Below are 16,698 nucleotides of genomic sequence, written 5' to 3'. Positions count from 1 at the left end.
GCTTTCCTTTTCATACCGTGACTACGCAATCTCAGTCCTTGCGACTCTATAAAGCTACCCAAGTATATGCGGCCGTCAACTGCAAGATTGATTCGTCTTGTTCCTCGGTCGTCCGTCGAGCTCACGCAGAGGTTCGTTCCCTCATCCGCCGAGCGACCCCCGGAAGTCAAGCCGCCTGCCCTCATCGACATTCTCCTCGAGCGAAAAGCAAAAGCCGGCGATAATTGGCCCAGTAATATTCGCATAGAGCCACCAATAACAAAGCTGGCATTGAAAGATGTTCAGTCTGGGGTGAGGACACAATTGAAGAATCTCTTGAAAGAGCGGTAGAGGTACGCTTTCCGTTACACGATCGTATAGAATATTGGCGTGCTGATTCAAGAATCAGAAGCTCTTACCAAACCATCCGATGCACCGACAGGACAATGGTTATTTTTGTGCTGAGCATCAGTCCGGCGTCATCCTTGCACTACGCACTCTATCCTTTTGATTACACACAGGGAATGAACATTATACTGATTCACTGGCAGGCAAGATATTGTGTCAACTACGTCTATGATGGTAATCGCGAGTGATCATGAACGTGAGGCGTTCGCAGAAAGCAGGATAAAAGAGCGGATGTCAATGAATCTTGCAATGATTAGGCAATAAATAATCATGAGTATCAGCAAAGAGATGACGTTATGCAACGGAAGCAAGTCCCAACCGGAAACGTCCTACACACGGGTAGACGTGTCTTCGTTATGGGCTCCAGCAGAGGGAGGATTCAGCGTGTTCAGCCGAGGGAGTCGAATTTTTAGCGAAGACGTCCCTGGAGTGGTGGCGGTGCTAGTAAGAGCAGACTGGGGAGCAGAAACTGGCCCGGGATGTGAAGGTGTACGGGCTGACTTTCTTCGGCTCTTTGGGGCTGAGGCTGAGGCTGATTTGCCGACTGCCTTCCCTTTAGGTCCATGGTAAGTAGGATCTCCATCATCATCACCATCCTCATCCGCTCTCTGCCGCTTCCTACCTCGCTTAGGTTTATCAACGACGTCTTCGTCTTTGGCGGGCGGTCGCCGTATGGCTCTCGTGCGCGTGGTCTGGGTCTCACGTTAACAATCAAGAAAAAAAAAGAAGTCGAACCATGAGCATTACCTTAACAGTAGATCCGTTCGTTCTACTCAATGCGGACAAGCCACCATCAGTGTCTTCCACCTGGTGGGGTGACAGAAAATGTCAGGTGGGGAGGTTTGGAGAAACGATGGAGCCGGTACCTTCACACGAACGGTCTTCGTAGCTTTCGGCGGGGCAATAGGATCTGGCAGTGGGTCCACTGGATTAACATCTTCGGGCAGTCGACTAGAACTCTGCAAATGCATATAAATACGTGCTCTATGATCATATCGACGACAATACCTTTGACGGAGCTCCGTTTTTGGTCCTTGTAGACCGTAACTCTCGCGCACTCGGGTCCGTAATGACAGGGGTGGACTTTTTCCGCTTAGCAGTAGGTCCTGACGCGCTTGCACCTCCATTCGCGTTTCTTGGGATTTTCTGTCCACTTTTGAATCTCTGATAGAAGACTTTCTGACATGTCACTGCCTTACCTTTATGAGCCGAGGTCTACCAACATTCCTAGGTGCACTCTTCCTGGCAATCTCTGTGCGCTTCAGATTAGTCGAGGCTGAGGGCTGCGCATCACTTCCTGAAGTTCCCAGCCGGAAGTCGCAAAGCATCTTAGAAAGAAGTATGAGACCCTATGTGAATCCACTAATAGACGAAACCTTCTCACCTGCGCTAATGCTATGTCTTCGGTTTGAGATGGACCAGGCCTATCCTCGAGATCGTCCAAAGAACTCAAAGATGTCAGCGGCGACGACATTCGAGAACCGTCTTCCACATCTCTGCAACGTCGTCAGTGCGGATTCTCGGATACAATTACGCATATGGCGTACCCCGAGACGGCAGTTTTATTAACCTTACTCCAGAAATCCAATAAAATGATACGTTCGGGAACCCGATATCGTCGCCCGTTTATCAGGACTTCGTCCACACTGACTTTGGGGTGTAATATAGCGGTTGATGGAAGCTGAGACGGAATGACGTCTATATTGCCGTTGTTAAACTGTCTGGGTTTGGTGATTTCGATGGGAGGCGCATTTTGCTTCGGTATTCGACGTCGGGGAGGCTAAATGAGTGTGAGATGTAGCAATGCAATGATGGATGGATGTACTGACAAGGATTCGTTCTGAATGATTAGGGCACATCCACTTTTTAGTAAAAGGTGGCATTGTTGATAAAGGAGGATCCAAGCAATCCAGGTGCCAATGTAAATCACAATAATCGCAGGATACAATGTGTTTCCACATCTCGTAATGTGCACCTTTTGATGTAGATCTTCGGGCACGTTTTGCGGTCGGTGCGGCAGCCGCTACGTTGTCAGGAAGAGCAGAGGTGCCACAACGATGGCAGAGAACAGGAGCTCCGTTCCTGTCCTTTAATCGATAAGAATCGCGATCTTCTAATTGGCCATGCCGACTGTAAACAACCTCAGTACCCGTAAGGCAAGAACGACAAACTAAGACGCACTTGAGCCGTGGTGGTTTTAACTCTGAGCTATCAACGTAAGCCCCCCGGTCACCAGTTGCAACTAGACGGAGGTCACATTGCTGAAATAAATGACACGTAGATCTAACTCACCGTCCTTAAAGAACGTTCGAACGTCGACAGGAAGTTGGAATTCTGAGGGTATAGAGGTATCGACCAGATGAATCAGGGGAGATATAAGGGAAGCGGGTGGTTTTTTGGGAGGATCCTGAGACTAGGGTCAAGATGAAAAGTAGAAAAAAGTGCTGAAAATGCTTACCCTGCGGATGTTACATGCCGGACAAAACCATCTACTATCACCCTCATCGACGCTTTCTATCGGCGGATCAAGACACCAGAGGTGAAAGGCCCTGGGACAGCCGTCGCAGTACACGAGTTTGCCCAGCTGGCGACAGGCGGAGCAGTGGTCTTGGTTGGTCATCTTCGGCGCCGTACTGCATCAGAGTAGTAAAGGAAAGGAGAGAAAAAACCCACCAGATGCCCAGGTTCGGGCGAGAGCAAAGATATCATCGGGGGCTCCTCTTTGACTCTGACAGCAGACGTCTCTATCTCCTTGCCTTTGCCTTTATCCTTTCTCTTCATCCTTCCGTTGGTGCTCGTCGGAGGAAGCTCCTGCAAGTTTTGGGATGAAGTAGAACGGGACAATACGGGCACGTCGTCGTCGATTCCGGACATGGGCCAATCCGCTGCCGGGGCCGATGGCGGCGAATGGGGGGGCGACTGTGCGTGAAGAGGGTCAGGAGGGTCGGCGGTTGGAGCGCTATTGTTGTTGTTGCGAGCAGAGGCACGCTGGGCACGGCCAGTGACGGCGCTGACAAGGTGACGAGGTGGTGGGTGAAGGAAGACAAGGAAGGGGGAGGGGGGTTAGAACACCACGAAAAGTGTCAGCATATGTCGTAGAGCGAATTGAAAGCAGACAGACCTTTTATCCACCCTGACACGAGTCTTCAGGATGTCCATCGATTCCTGGCCTATCAAGGTGCCATGGACGATGCCAGAGTAGGTGGTGCCAGGATCATTGGGCCAGAGGGACGAGTACATTGTAGATGGCTTCTTGGTCGTTGGCTGTTGCTGAGTATGGCCTAGAGGAGGAGGTCCTGGCAGAATTTCGGTCGCAAGAGAAGCATCTCCCTCGAGGTGAGGAGGCTGACAGACGGGGACTCCTGGGGGCAGCACGTATGCTGATACGCTCGCCGTCGATGCCATCTTGTGTACCAAAGATACAAGTAAGGGCCTTTACAGGCCACGGCCGCACAGAGAAAACAGAACAGCCAATTTTTTTTGTCGGACGACCGCAGGGCGAGTGGAGTACCAGAGTGTCAATAGTCAAGATGCAAGTGGCTCAACGTCATTTTCCTGTCCCATACTTGTTACATACCACATTTTATCATTCGACACTTTTCTACTACAAGAGTAACAATGTATAGAAACCTCTACGAGACCACAGGTGTCGGTGTGCGGGGAGAAAAGGTACTCATCCGACGAAAGGCCACCATTTTCGTCTAAGCGCCGCAAGTACAGAGGAAACTGCCACATTGTACAGTGCTTTACTTTACTCAACAGACCAGCTGGAACAGCCAATCTTTTGCACATAAAATCAGCGAGACTGCAAGATGAACAGGAGGATAACATTTACCTCAAGGAAAGTCAGGCCACAAGGACAGTTTGAAGTCACAGATACGATGAAGGTGCAGTCTGAGACCACGGAAGAAGATGACCACCAAGATGAAGCATACAACTGCTCAGAGAGAGCCAGCAAAAGTACTTTGCGCACTGCGTACAAGGAAAACAGCAGCATGTCGGTGGAGTTTAGCTGCAGAACGCTATGTTTCGAGGGACCAGGTAAAAATTATCCAAAGCTGTTGTGCAAGGAAGGTATTGGTGTCCTGGATGCAAGCACACGTTCAGGGTTAGACGTATCACTATTATTTGAAGACAAAAAGGTCGATAACCAAGTGAAGTAAATGCAACAAGGCTACAAATCTTGCTTACATAGAGGACACCGGTCTTTGATTTGTTTACCGATGATTACGCAAACGTGCACGGGCTCATTGGCTCGCAGCTTGAACGGTGATCTCCATCTGCTACAGTATGCTCTTCATAAGAGCCAATGTATTCAGTTTCCAGTACCCGTCATGCTCGCTATCTTTTTCCCTGCCATCCTGCTCACCGCCTTCTCGCTCCCTGCGCACTGTGACTCAAAGAGCTCGTCGTTGAATATCCTCTTGACCAACGATGATAGTTGGGCGTCGGCAAACATCAGAGCGACGTACTCTGCTCTCAAGGCAGACGGCCATAACGTCCTCTTGGTAGCGTGAGCACCTATTCAGTGATACCGCCTACCGCAACCTGACATCCAAGTATCAAGGCCCGCCGTGCAACAGTCTGGCCGAGGAGGCACCTTTGTCCTTCCCACCACCAACATAACACCGCCTGGCGGAGAATTTGGCTCAATACCTGTCGGTGCACCCTACTTTGGTCATGACGAGAATGACCAGAACCTATGTACGCTTTTCTTCCTGTCGTGCAGCGCATACATGGCACTGAAGAATACCAGGGTATTTCAATGGAACACCCGCGGCCTCAGCAGTGTTCGGCATTGACATCATCGCTCCTATGCGCTTTGGCGACAAGCCCATTGACCTTGTCGTCTCTGGTCCAAACGAGGGCAGCAACAATGGCCCGTTCGTGTACACCCTTAGCGGCACTATCGGCGCGTCCTACACGTCCGTTGAGCGAGGGGTACGCGAACCTCACCCTTGTGGTCGTTTCATGTCTGATTCATGTCTAGATACCGGCAATAGCTGTATCTGCGGGCAACGGTACTCATCGCTCATTCACGACCAACACAGGCGCAGAGGACGATCCGGCTAACATCGCCGCTCAGGTTACTTTTACTTTTGTGGGTTCCGTTTACTCATTCTCATCACCGTATGCAGTTGACAGCCAACTTTGTTGCTGCTCTTGCCCAAAGTGTCGATTTCACAAAGTCCCGCCTTCTCCCCCTCGGTGTTGGTATTGGGTTCGTCTATTGTTCCTTCTCGTCGCTCTCAGTCAAATGAACCGTATGTCAGGATCAATATGCCTGTATTTGGACCAGGAAACCCTTGTGTAGCTGTAAGCTGTTTCTAATCGTCATGATGACCATTCCTCCTGCTCACATCTTCGTAGCCTCCATTCATTTCGACGCGTATGACTGGCGGTGCTGTCATCGACCGTCTTTCGATTGACCCGACAACAGGGTTTCCTGTATCTACTGACTTGTACGTGATCTACAGTATACACTCCGTTGCCTTCATTGAACATCTTTGCTATAGGGTAGCTGACGGCCTCAACATCGCCTTAAATGGGAATCCCCAACTTCCCGGTATGATTCATCTCCGCTTTTGCCGGAAAAAAACCATTGAACACAGTTTATATAGGTGAAACGCTTACCAGTGCAGAATGCAAGACCGCGGTAAGCGTGTACTCAGTGGACTATGATGCCCCTTCTACGGTGGCTGCCCCCATCCAGGAGCACCTTGCCCCAATCTTTGGGAAAACGAAATCGGACTAAGCATACCCGCTTCAAGCACAGCATGTACACTGTTTTACAAACTTAGTGCCTGAAATTTTGTAGGCCATTGCCTGACATGCAGTGGTATCATGGATACAACGAATCGATCTTGCTCATAATCATTTTAGTTGTTGAAATCTTGTTTGTTGTGGCGCTGAACAATCTCTTGGTTGCGAGAAAGATGTCGGGCTTGATGGATAAAGAAAGCCAGTTGAGGCACTGAGACTGGTTTCTTGCCTGCCATGGCAGCTATATTTGCAGCTTTGGCCTCCGGGATTGATCTCTTGAAGTTGCGCGTCCTTCCACTTGGGAGTTGGCATTATGTCCGTCTATCGCTGCCATCTGCCTCTTTTGAGCCTCTGTTCGTCTCCACGCGCGTAACTGACGGCGCCATCACTCTGAAGCTTTTGATTGACTCAACAACAAACTGGGCAGAACGAGCTTTCCTTTATTCACCCTAATGTGCATGGTCTACATATGCATTTCCATCAATTGAATCACAGGTCTTGTACAGGGTCGCCGACGGTGTCAAATGCCTGAATGGAGATCCTGGAATTCCTGGTATGAATAGTTTTGTTCTCTGAACCTCTGAATCATGCTTGTCATAGGCGAAACACTCATTGGCGCGTAATGTAACACAATGGTGAGTGTGTATTCAGTAGACTGCGGTACCCCTTCTGCGGTTGTTGCTCCCATCAGCGAACCCATCTTCGGAAAACTAAACTACCTGCAGGCTGCTCTTTAGACTAATCATTAATAGTTATAAGGAAGTCTGCCTTCCAGACCGTAGGTATCAGGGTTCTCGAAGAATGTCAACGATTTTACGCAGTAAAGATGATCTTCCAAGTGCTGTGGTAAGCGCTTTGACCAAGTTAGAGGCTCCTTTATTCAGGCGTGGCGTTCTAATGAAATTCGAGCTGACGGGAATGGCATCGACTTGTATGTAAAGGAGACTGCAGCTACGGCAGAAACAGGATTTCTTGGGCTGCAAGATGGTCGCACATAAGAGGTTAACTTCTCCAGCCTACAGAAGGTCGTTGAGTAATCGATACTGGGGTCTCGTCGACTGTTAGTATGCCCACTCGTTCCACACACTTCGTCAAATATGCAGGAAGCATGAGGGAAAAATAACAATTCAGATTGAAGCTTCCGGTTCGACCAGAAGATAGGAAAACAGCATGAGGCAACCAATCTCATCGGTTCGATAGTTTAAAAAGCAAGTACAATCGATGGGTGAGGGTGTAACACGCTACATATACATACACGTCTAGCATTGTGTATTAGTCTACCTCCAGAACTGTACCACGTTGTACACTTCCCCAACCTGTAGAGATATCTCAGAAACAGAAAGAAAAGTTTTAACAGAAGACTACCTACCAACCAGTCTCCAATGCTTCTCGATTCTCCTTGACAGTGCGACTTTCTCACCTACTTCCGTACAGGCGGGAGAAGTCAATTGGATCTTAGCCAAGTCAGCTTTGGCGCTGAGAACTCTGCCACCCGTAGAGGTTGATCCGATGTTTATCAAAAGTAATTCACTCTTGACGAGTTTGCTAACTTTGGTTTGTTTCTTATCCTCCGTCTTGACACCCAATAGACGACGAAGTAAGAAGAGACTGATTTCAAGCTCTACGAAAAATCCGTCAGTGATAGTGCGAGTCCATGTAACGTGTGGCAAGTTTACCTGTAAAAATCTTGGGCAACTTCCCAACCGCACCCAGGACCTGCCCGACAAGACGATCCGCTCTGCAAAGCGTAGGGTCTATTCTCGTACCAACGCCAATGAGCCCGCCCGGAACAGCGAATTGCAGCAAGTTGTTCTCCGCGTGCAGTGACATAATTCGACTGAAGATGGGCTGACACTTGTTACGCCCTGCGTTGTCCTTCGTCACAATACCAGGTCGAATCTCTACTTCTTGACCGAGACGAAGTACACCGGTGAGAATTGACCCTCCAGCAACACCGCCTTTGAGATCGTCTACTTCCGACCCTGGCTTGTTCACGTCAAAGGACCGGATAACAATGAGTCTTGGATCTGAAGTAAAATCGCGAACGGGAATTGGGATACGCTTCACGATGTACTCGTTGACAGCATCAATGTTGTATTTCAACTGGGCCGATATGGGCACGATGGGTGACGATTCAGCGACGGTGCCTGGATTCTATATTAGCAAGATATAGAGCATGATAAAGAATCCGCACCTTTGACAAAGGCAACGATGCTCTTTTGATGCTCTAAGGCCTGAGTCTCTTTGATCAAATCGACCTTGTTTTGGAGAATAATAATGTTCTCTAATTTCATGATTTCAACCGCTGCAAGATGCTCGGACGTTTGCGGTTGAGGGCATGTTTCGTTACCCGCGACCAGCAACAGAGCGGCGTCCATTACTGCAGCACCGTTCAACATGGTGGCCATGAGAATGTCGTGTCCTGGACAATCAACGAAGGAAACATGCCGGATGAGTTTCATCCGATGGCCGCATCCTGGTCGTTCACAAGGTGGGTTGTCCTCTTTGTCGGATCTGTACGAGCGGTAACATCCGGGTCGTGGGCAAGCATCGTTTTCGCATTTGTATATCTATATACGATGAACAACCTTTCTTAATCAACTGAACGGATATGGTCGCGCACTTTGGCATTGGCATAGCCAAGCTTGATAGTAATATTCCGCACTAGTTCGTTCTTGAACCGGACAGTCTGAACACCGGAGATAGCCTTTACGACTGTCGATTTTCCGTGGGCGACATGACCAATGGTACCTGTGGTCCCTCAATCAGATAGCACGCTTGGAGCAAGAGGATCGTGCATACCCAAGTTGATTGTAGCCTGCATAAGAATGAGTCAAAATGCACCACATGGAGAAAGACATTTTCACCATACCTGTTTTGATATCACCTCTGGTGACAATGGCGTGAGTTTTGAGGGGTCAACATCGATTTTGGGAATCACATCTGCGACATCGTCATCCTCGACGTCCGAGTCAGAGTCCTCTTGATGTTTTTGCAGTGTTTCGTCGCCTGGCATAGTTAATTATTGTTGGATGTAATGGGGATGATGGACGGAAGGAACAAGAGCAATCTGAGTGTCGCTCGAGGGCTGAGCGTCAAACTAAATGGATCGAAGAAATTGAACGGCAATTTGGAGATTGGTAGAAATAAGAACAATAAATAAATAAACTCCACGTGCCCTTTTTAGTTCCTGTTTTAGTCTCACCTTGGTTTCTTCATCATGCGCCCACCATCCCCGTCCATACCAGAAAAAGAGTTTGTCTACGAGGCGCTCAAGCAATCTTTGCGCTTGGATGGCCGCCAGCCTCTTGAACTACGATCTCCGAGATTGACATATGGCTCAGAGCTGGGCTACGTAGAATGTGCTCTGGGAAAAACACGGTGAGCCACTGGCACTACGTTTGCTTCCATTGTTCATATTTTCCTCGCCGTAGAGTAATAGCGAACGTTGATGCAAAAATGGTCAAACCTCTGCCTGAGCGGCCTTTTGAAGGGCTTCTCACCATCCATTCGGAAATATCACCGATGGCCTCCAGCGAGTATGAACTTGGTCGGTAGGTGCGTATCTTTATAATTGACCTCAGGCCGTATCTGACGCCTTTCCAGACCTTCAGAGGAAGAGATTACTATTACTCGAATGCTGGATAAGGTGCTCAGGCGCAGCGATGCCATCGACAAGGAATCGCTTTGCATTCTGGCTGGCCAGAGAGTGAGTTGCTTCTTTCATCAGTCATATCTTCATCCTCATATTCTTCCTGATAGGTCTGGCACCTTCGATTGACCTTGCATTTTTTGTCAGATGCAGGAAATATGCTCGATTGCGCATGTCTAGCGGGTATCGTCGCTCTCAAGCATTTCCGGCGACCCGAGGTTGAAGTCATCGGAGATGAAGTTACCGTGGTACGTCTTCTCTTAGACACACACTCTCACCTCACCAGCTCCTTACTTTCGTCTTTACAGCATTCGCCGTCAGAGCGGGCTCCAGTACCCCTTGCCATCCATCACACGCCCTTCTGCCTCACCTTTGCCTTCTTTCCCGATGAGACAACCCAACCAGTTTTAGATCCCACACTTCTAGAACAGCGATTGAGTGCCGGCCTGATGTCCGTCGCATTGAACGCACAGCGAGAGTTGTGCGTTGTTCAAAAGATGGGCGGTGTCCCTTTGGTTGCAGATGGTGTGTTGAGTGTCATCAATATCGCTGTGACCAAGGTCAAGGAGCTGGACGCGCTTGTTGAGGACAGTCTTAGGGAAGACTGGAAGGGTCGACATGTTGAAGTCAGATGATGGTGAGCAGCACACACAATCTGCCTTCTCAATTCTCACAACCGTTCTTCATTCAGATTAACATAGTACACCGTTCCAGTTTTTGCCTGCCGACTTTTTTCCTGGTTCTATACATCGTGTTGATGCTCCGACAGTCGTACGTACGCTACCATACCGTTTGTCGGTGGACTGACTGCGGATTGCTTCTAGAGGCCTGAATGGTGAATTTAAGGTAGCTCTTTGTATAAAGGTACGGTTTTCAATACCGCTGGCCAAATGCGATTGCTTGAACAATCGCAGAATCCCGTCTTTATGGCCCAAAATAGAAATGCCATCATATGACATAATGTATTTACGTGCAAATAGCGAGTTTCCGCCGAAGTTGCCGAAAACATTTTCGGCAAATCCGACGACGCGCCTCTCGCAGAACAAGGCCAGTGTCAGCGCCGCCCACCTCAAAATACAGCGACACCGTCCTCAATTTCAGGCCGCCTTTATTTTTCCTTTCTCCTCTCATCCTCAATGCTATGGGCCGCCCGCAACCGCCGTTGCCGTCCAGCAGGAACCGCAACCGGATTACCAACAAAAGTCGTCTCAAAATCGTGCGTGGGGATGTCGCGGTGGAACCAATTATACTTGATGAAGACGAGGAGAAGAACCGATTGCTCCAGAGTGTTGCAGGCGTCGATCAAGACGATGTAAATGTGAGTAGTCGCGCTCAGCCAATCAGATGCGGCTATGTCACTTAGTGGCGGTGGCAGTGTCGTCCACGGTTCAGCTTACTCATCCTCGTTCTAGGAGCATCACTTGCAGCAAGTTCTCTCTGCAGCATCCACTCGCGCTCAAACAGTGCGAGGCGTCGACGTTGGAAACTCCCGCTCATCGTCAGTGTTCATTCCGACACCCGACTCCACCGGTGTTGTCGATAACTATGAAGCCTTATATCCACCAAACCGATGGTCGGATCCCGTACCATATATCTTCTCATCACGTACAGTGGAAGAATCTGTCTCCGGTGGCCTTGCACACGGGGCTACGTATTATATGGATGAGAAAGACGAGGAGTGGCTTGGCAAAAATAATGAGGAGGCCCGAGGGGTGGGCACCAGCAGTCGGGCAGCGCTCAACTCAGGTACACGAACCTCAGGGCGTAGCACCAAGGCCAATGGAAAGGAATCTGACAACCACTCGCCAATTGAGATATCTAACGATCAGTTCGAGCTTGTGATGGGTCTTTTCGAGTTAATCACACATGAAGAGACAGAATATCTGCATCACGTTCGTATATCGTTATTTAGGCGACCTCAGCTTTCTCAACCTCTTCGACAGAGTCTCAGTGCCGGCATGCCTTTTCCGGATTTCTCAAATTACCAAGATACTTTTTCTAACGAGCTTTCACCGACTTATTTTTCTGCGTTCAAAGTTCCTTCTTGGGTTCCACCGCCTTCACAGTTATTGCGTATTGCACGTTTGATATATCCCCATTGGAAGGAGCGTCGTCTTGAACGTGGAGGCCTCAGAATTACGCCGATTCTCAACGTATGTTTGCCATCCTAATCTAGTGTCCAATGCCGACTGACGGAGTTACAGTTTGATGAACAGGATACCCTGAACGAATCGTATGTCTGCTTCCGGCAGCGTGAAGTGAAAGCCGTCCGCAAGACACGCGCTTCTCAGGCTAATTCTTCCGACAAACTTGCTGCCTTAAGCAAGCAGTTGGCCGATCCCTTGGATATAGCAAATCGCGTTTTGGAGCGAGAAAAACACAAGTTCACCTTTGTTCAACTACATAAGAGTGTTTGGGAGCGACGAATTGCCCTTGCTGAGTTAAAGCAAAAGAATCCTTCTTTTGGCGATAAGACCGATGTTGATTTGCTAGTCGATAAGGAAAAGCCTGTCAAGAAACCCGAGCCGTCAGTATTTCCGACCCTGTGTATTCTTTTGTCTCATCGATTGTTTTGCACGCAGCCGTCTGCCTCGCCTTTCTACCACGAAACGGGAGTCAGTTGCTCCAATGCCCATTATACGTGCCGAACCAGCTATACGCCCAAGCAAGCGGTTATGTATTCTATCCGAGGAGATTGAGTCTGCTATGCAAAGAGTGAGGACGAATAACTTCGCCCAAAACATGGAAGATGTCATTGAGGTCGGTTGTTCTGTCGTGCCAGCCATGATCTTCTGACTTCCTGTTTTATAGAATCCTCATTATGCACCTCTGCCATCCTATGCTTCACGTCTGTTCAAATTTATGCCACCTTCAAATACGACACCATCGCCTAGGCTGGGTGTAGCGATAGCATTGGACTCAGACTTGGAGGCAGGCCCGTCTACAAGCAGGCGGCCAATGCCTATTCGTCTACGTACTGGTCGCGGTGGACGGATGCACGTGGATCGCCGTGGCGTTAACCGAAGAAACTATCGGCGCAACCAGCCTGACGATGTTACGGATGCCGACGAAGACAGAAGAATGGAAGAACGGTGGCGTTTCGATGCAGACGATGAGCCTGCGATGCTTGCAGGAGGAAGCGATGAACATGATCGTATTCTTGTGGATGACTACGATGTCAAGTGAGTACCTATGTCTCTTGCTTCAAGTGGATTCCGACTAATTTTCTCTTCTGCAGATACCTGCGCCACTCAATGCGAATCATGGCTGATGTTGACCAGGCGGTTATGAATGACCAGTCACTCATAGTTCATAGAGATGGTGCTAGAGAGGTGGTGGTTCCTTTCAGGTTAGGTATTCCCACGACCGTAGGGGTTCGTCATCCAATCCAACCACCGCACCCGCCGCCGATTTCAGCTCCCGTTGCAATACAACAAGCGCCTTCAGCTGGTGTGACGCAGAACATCAGCTTATCCTCTGTTGTCCAATCTCCTACCACCGCTCCGACTCCGACTCCGACGACCACCAATGGTATCGGTCGTGCTGCCATTACCATGCCACATATTGATATCCCTAAGGGTGAAATTCAAGATGGACGGTCTGGAAATGGCCTGAGCTTGCAACAACTCCAGCAGCTCAAGTCGGCATTTGCGACGACCAGTCCGGAAATGGCGAAATACATTCCTCCCGCCATGAGACCGCAATGGACAAATCTTGCAACCGCGGTGCCTCAGAATGGTGACGCCGCTGTCACAGATGTGCGAAATGGTTCACGCACGCCTGTCCTACCCACCACGACTCAGAGCTATTAGTTGACTTTCGTTATCTTCTAATCATTTTTCCCCTTGTGTTTACTTATTGAAGTTAAGATTATATTACACCTCCCTTCTCAATTGAAATTATCTTTGCAATGGTGTATTTTTACTACGTAAATTAGGTAGGGGACCTGCTAAGGGAGATTCCCTTTGGACGTGCATACGTTTGATAACATAGAGTAGACTTCGCTTATACAAAAAATGATAGTGCCGTCTGCGAATTGTATATGTACGTGAGCTCCGCCCACCGTACTTTCAGTGCTCTATCCCACATTCATGTCGTCCTCTGGAGCAATGTCTAAAGGCACGTCAGGCTGCTCTCTTTCCTTGCCCTTCTGAGAATGACTGCTACTTGAGGAATATTTCTCTGTCATTGACTTGAGCATGTTTTTCCATTCATCGTCGGACATTTTCGGTCCTCCTGCTGTGATCGCCTCCAAAGCCATGCCAAGAAGTTCAAGGACTTGATGGGTCCCTGGATCAATGCTGAGTGACTGTATTGTGAGAAAAAGATGGTTAAGAATATTTAGCGAGTGAAAGGGATGATTTCCTACTTCATGATAGATCTCGATGGCTTTGTCGACATTACCAAGTAGATGATGCACCATTCCCATGAATCCCAAAGCAACTGAATTGTGGGGATCTAAGTCAAGTACCTGCTGATACGCCGCTTTGGCGTCGTTGAAACGCCTTCTGACTACCTCAGGTGAACGCCCTAGAACAACCATTCAACTACGCACCTTAGTTTACGATAAGCAGTACCCAGATTCAGATAAGTAGATATCCAATTAATACGCGAACCCTGCGTCACTTCGGCAAGCTTCAACGCCTGCTGGAATAGACTGGCAGCATCATCATATCTAGCAAGGGGTAAGAGACGTGTTGCTTATATAGGAAACCACTCACTTTCCCTGACTGAACGTCAACACACCCAGCTCGTTGATTAGCAGAGGGTCAGTATCACACATATGCCTTGCAGCAGACAGCGACTCTTCGGCCAAGCTGATATTGGATAATGTCAGATGTTCCATACCGATGAACATTAAAGGTAAATGTGTCCTTAAATCGACAGTCTTCAGTTCACGCGCCCGGAGAGACACCAGAGGACCTACCCCGTAAACATCCGCGCGCATGTAGAGTAAGCGGTGATTGCATGATCATGTTCATCCTCATACGCAAAGGTATGTGCAAAGGCTACCCACGCTGGTGCGAACCTTGGATCCAGTAAGTTCGCTTTCCTAGTATATCGGTTCAGGCTTTAAGCGGGTTGGGAGCTGGAACGCCTTACCCAAAATATTGCCTAGCTGTCGACCACTTCTTATTGCCGAGATACCATACTCCGACCGCGTACCAACTCAAAGGGTTGTCTGGCTCCCTATCCACCATATCATGCGCCAGAAGGAAGAGTTTGGAGTGCAAATGGTTTATGTGAAACATACACGCAATGTGCAACGGCAAAGTATGGTCATGAATAGAAATCAGGCTCAGAATCCTTGCAGGAACAAATGATCAGCCCAGTACGTAGCAGGGGGGGAAATGAAGTACCGTGACGTGATTGTGAAACAGTCATGCCATCTAAACGAGAGATATAGAGAGTCGGCGAAGCTGAATAGAACGTCTGGGTTGTCACCCAGATGATACTGTTCTACAAGCTTTTGGCGTGTGACAGCGTGTTCCTCCACATGCTTGTACTTGCGCAGACGAGTAGTATACATAAGTTGAACAAGCTCTGCATCCTTCGGGGTCTGCACCTGATATGGGAGGGATTGCACGAACTCCCACTCTGATACAGGTAGTCAATACACATCGGTGGATGATTAGGGACTGCCTCCGACCTTCATCTGAAGTCATCATTTCAGTGCTAACAAGTTTCTCAAAGGATTCATAGCATTTCACGTCGAGGCCGAGAGCTTCCATGAAGCATTCTTTCGCTTGGTCGACGCGTCCGATTTTCTGCATAACAATTCCGCGGAGGTGACACATTGACGCTTCAATCTGTTACTGTGAGTGGATGTACATACCGCAGACAGATATGAATCACCTTGATGCCACCATCGATATTCGGTATCGACGGGCCGCTTTTCACTGTATGACAATTAGATGCATGACTGATCGGAGATGGTTTTACTTGCCTGAATCGCGGAAAGGGTTCGCTTCGCCAAGAATTTCTGTCGCGGCATTCCAATTACCTTGTCTCACCATACACTGAGCAGCAAGGTACCGACAGGCGATACTCAAATCTACTAGCCTCGACATTCCGACCCCAGGACGCGTATCATCAGCTTTTCCTAATAAAGTCCCCGGGCCCATGGGTAAACGTACTGAGGAAGTCGACGGCCTATCAGAATCAAGAGGAAGAAAAGAAGTATTTCCGTTAGGCGGCCCCGACGATGGGAGTGTGATCGTAATGGGAGGGACAGGAAATGGGCGCGTGAGCAGCTTCTCTGCCCTAGCATACTGATGGATCTGGAAATATGTCTGCGCGAGCCAAAACGCGTCGTTTGGATCATCTACAACACATGAGCCAATCCAGCAAATTAGAAACAAAAAGACGCGACTTGCTCGTCCAGCTTAGGATTTTGTCCCCCCAAAACGCCGCTGTCTCGTAGAGATGCTGCATCATGGCATCGTGTCGCCAGAGGCGCATGCGGTCAATAATGCCCCATTCTTGCTCCTGTTCGTCGTCTGCGTCATCCTCAGGACCTTGGAACACGTCTGTAGTGTCAATCGTAAGAGGATGTGGAGGCCGGGCTGAGCTGTCCTTGCGCTTTCGTTGGCGACGCGGACTAAGCCCAAGTGGTGATACGGGGAGCATGGAACGGTTGGGGTCAAGTGCCACGGATTTCGAGTAGGACATGGTGCTCGAATTGCCGTCTTCAATGTATGAGTCCATGATGTTGTGGGGACCGAAGGAAAATGAAGAGCCAAATGATGACCGCGGTCGTTTGCTATTGCCAGTCAGGCGGGTTGGTATCGACAATGGGCCCTGCGCTGGAGTTGAGTTCATCGTGAACGACGACGACAGTGAGAGAACAATTTCGCTATGAAAGGCAAGGAGAAGGTCACGGTCAGAGGCAAGGT

General features: G+C 49.1%; 7 protein-coding genes across 7 annotated transcripts; 4 read left to right on the top strand and 3 right to left on the bottom strand.

The window, feature by feature from the left end:
* The first annotated feature begins 54 nt into the window (after positions 1-54).
* On the top strand, positions 55-813 carry BT62DRAFT_925484 (uncharacterized protein). The gene is made up of 2 exons (XM_043184824.1): positions 55-332; positions 389-813. Exon 1 carries the CDS (start codon positions 67-69, stop codon positions 328-330), a length of 264 nt encoding a protein of 87 aa, XP_043046445.1. The 5' UTR covers positions 55-66; the 3' UTR covers positions 331-332; positions 389-813.
* BT62DRAFT_925483 (uncharacterized protein) lies at positions 464-3,917 on the bottom strand. Its single transcript, XM_043184823.1, has 13 exons — positions 3,509-3,917; positions 3,061-3,397; positions 2,846-3,007; positions 2,680-2,794; positions 2,569-2,629; positions 2,217-2,517; positions 1,935-2,167; positions 1,772-1,883; positions 1,587-1,715; positions 1,396-1,533; positions 1,254-1,346; positions 1,135-1,194; positions 464-1,079 (listed from the first exon to the last, which is right to left on the bottom strand). The coding sequence occupies exons 1-13, from the start codon at positions 3,790-3,792 to the stop codon at positions 717-719; spliced, it is 2,388 nt and encodes a 795-aa protein (XP_043046444.1). The 5' UTR covers positions 3,793-3,917; the 3' UTR covers positions 464-716.
* Positions 3,918-4,721: 804 nt separating this feature from the next.
* On the top strand, positions 4,722-6,142 carry BT62DRAFT_915300 (5'/3'-nucleotidase sure; the record flags this gene model as incomplete). Its single annotated transcript, XM_043183930.1, has 9 exons — positions 4,722-4,900; positions 4,955-5,091; positions 5,144-5,328; positions 5,378-5,488; positions 5,526-5,608; positions 5,661-5,703; positions 5,758-5,849; positions 5,904-5,953; positions 6,009-6,142. 9 exons carry the CDS (start codon positions 4,722-4,724, stop codon positions 6,140-6,142), a joined length of 1,014 nt encoding a protein of 337 aa, XP_043046443.1.
* A 1,280-nt stretch (positions 6,143-7,422) lies between these two features.
* BT62DRAFT_959070 (translation initiation factor eIF2 gamma subunit) lies at positions 7,423-9,293 on the bottom strand (the record flags this gene model as incomplete). The annotated part of the gene is made up of 7 exons (XM_043188487.1): positions 9,023-9,293; positions 8,953-8,968; positions 8,774-8,901; positions 8,345-8,720; positions 7,827-8,297; positions 7,520-7,771; positions 7,423-7,466 (listed from the first exon to the last, which is right to left on the bottom strand). The coding sequence occupies exons 1-7, from the start codon at positions 9,164-9,166 to the stop codon at positions 7,423-7,425; spliced, it is 1,431 nt and encodes a 476-aa protein (XP_043046442.1). The 5' UTR covers positions 9,167-9,293.
* A 77-nt stretch (positions 9,294-9,370) lies between these two features.
* Positions 9,371-10,437, top strand: BT62DRAFT_880619 (ribosomal protein S5 domain 2-like protein; the record flags this gene model as incomplete). The annotated part of the gene is made up of 5 exons (XM_043182635.1): positions 9,371-9,531; positions 9,585-9,704; positions 9,757-9,859; positions 9,913-10,050; positions 10,111-10,437. 5 exons carry the CDS (start codon positions 9,371-9,373, stop codon positions 10,435-10,437), a joined length of 849 nt encoding a protein of 282 aa, XP_043046441.1.
* Positions 10,438-10,703: 266 nt separating this feature from the next.
* On the top strand, positions 10,704-13,747 carry BT62DRAFT_36151 (uncharacterized protein). The gene is made up of 7 exons (XM_043180631.1): positions 10,704-11,120; positions 11,215-11,694; positions 11,746-11,955; positions 12,007-12,329; positions 12,385-12,562; positions 12,614-12,984; positions 13,041-13,747. The coding sequence occupies exons 1-7, from the start codon at positions 10,944-10,946 to the stop codon at positions 13,612-13,614; spliced, it is 2,313 nt and encodes a 770-aa protein (XP_043046440.1). The 5' UTR covers positions 10,704-10,943; the 3' UTR covers positions 13,615-13,747.
* On the bottom strand, positions 13,693-16,693 carry BT62DRAFT_959065 (TPR-like protein). Its single transcript, XM_043188486.1, has 11 exons — positions 16,180-16,693; positions 15,750-16,127; positions 15,659-15,702; positions 15,453-15,612; positions 15,163-15,400; positions 14,906-15,109; positions 14,730-14,855; positions 14,524-14,676; positions 14,358-14,477; positions 14,172-14,307; positions 13,693-14,111 (listed from the first exon to the last, which is right to left on the bottom strand). The coding sequence occupies exons 1-11, from the start codon at positions 16,622-16,624 to the stop codon at positions 13,881-13,883; spliced, it is 2,235 nt and encodes a 744-aa protein (XP_043046439.1). The 5' UTR covers positions 16,625-16,693; the 3' UTR covers positions 13,693-13,880.
* Between the last annotated feature and the right edge of the window lie 5 nt (positions 16,694-16,698).

The sequence above is a fragment of the Guyanagaster necrorhizus genome (assembly GCF_019112545.1).
Source record: "Guyanagaster necrorhizus MCA 3950 unplaced genomic scaffold BT62scaffold_1, whole genome shotgun sequence".
Lineage (NCBI taxonomy): Eukaryota > Fungi > Basidiomycota > Agaricomycetes > Agaricales > Physalacriaceae > Guyanagaster > Guyanagaster necrorhizus.
This window is presented reverse-complemented; position numbering and strand designations above follow the sequence as displayed.

What these genes read in the sequence shown, in the direction of transcription:
- BT62DRAFT_925484 (XM_043184824.1), top strand. Translation starts at nt 67, where the DNA reads ATGCGGCCGTCAACTGCAAGATTGATTCGTCTTGTTCCTCGGTCGTCC.
- BT62DRAFT_925483 (XM_043184823.1), bottom strand. Translation starts at nt 3,792, where the DNA reads ATGGCATCGACGGCGAGCGTATCAGCATACGTGCTGCCCCCAGGAGTC. An exon ending in CGTGTCAGGGTGGATAAAAG is followed by an intron (nt 3,398 to 3,508) that starts GTCTGTCTGCTT and finishes TCACCTTGTCAG; the next exon opens with CGCCGTCACTGGCCGTGCCC. An exon ending in GTAGACCTCGGCTCATAAAG is followed by an intron (nt 1,534 to 1,586) that starts GTAAGGCAGTGA and finishes AAAAGTGGACAG; the next exon opens with AAAATCCCAAGAAACGCGAA.
- BT62DRAFT_36151 (XM_043180631.1), top strand. Translation starts at nt 10,944, where the DNA reads ATGGGCCGCCCGCAACCGCCGTTGCCGTCCAGCAGGAACCGCAACCGG. An exon ending in GAATTACGCCGATTCTCAAC is followed by an intron (nt 11,956 to 12,006) that starts GTATGTTTGCCA and finishes ACGGAGTTACAG; the next exon opens with TTTGATGAACAGGATACCCT. An exon ending in CCTGTCAAGAAACCCGAGCC is followed by an intron (nt 12,330 to 12,384) that starts GTCAGTATTTCC and finishes TTTTGCACGCAG; the next exon opens with CCGTCTGCCTCGCCTTTCTA.
- BT62DRAFT_959065 (XM_043188486.1), bottom strand. Translation starts at nt 16,624, where the DNA reads ATGAACTCAACTCCAGCGCAGGGCCCATTGTCGATACCAACCCGCCTG. An exon ending in ACAGCTAGGCAATATTTTGG is followed by an intron (nt 14,856 to 14,905) that starts GTAAGGCGTTCC and finishes CCGATATACTAG; the next exon opens with GAAAGCGAACTTACTGGATC. An exon ending in TTGACGTTCAGTCAGGGAAA is followed by an intron (nt 14,478 to 14,523) that starts GTGAGTGGTTTC and finishes ACCCCTTGCTAG; the next exon opens with ATATGATGATGCTGCCAGTC.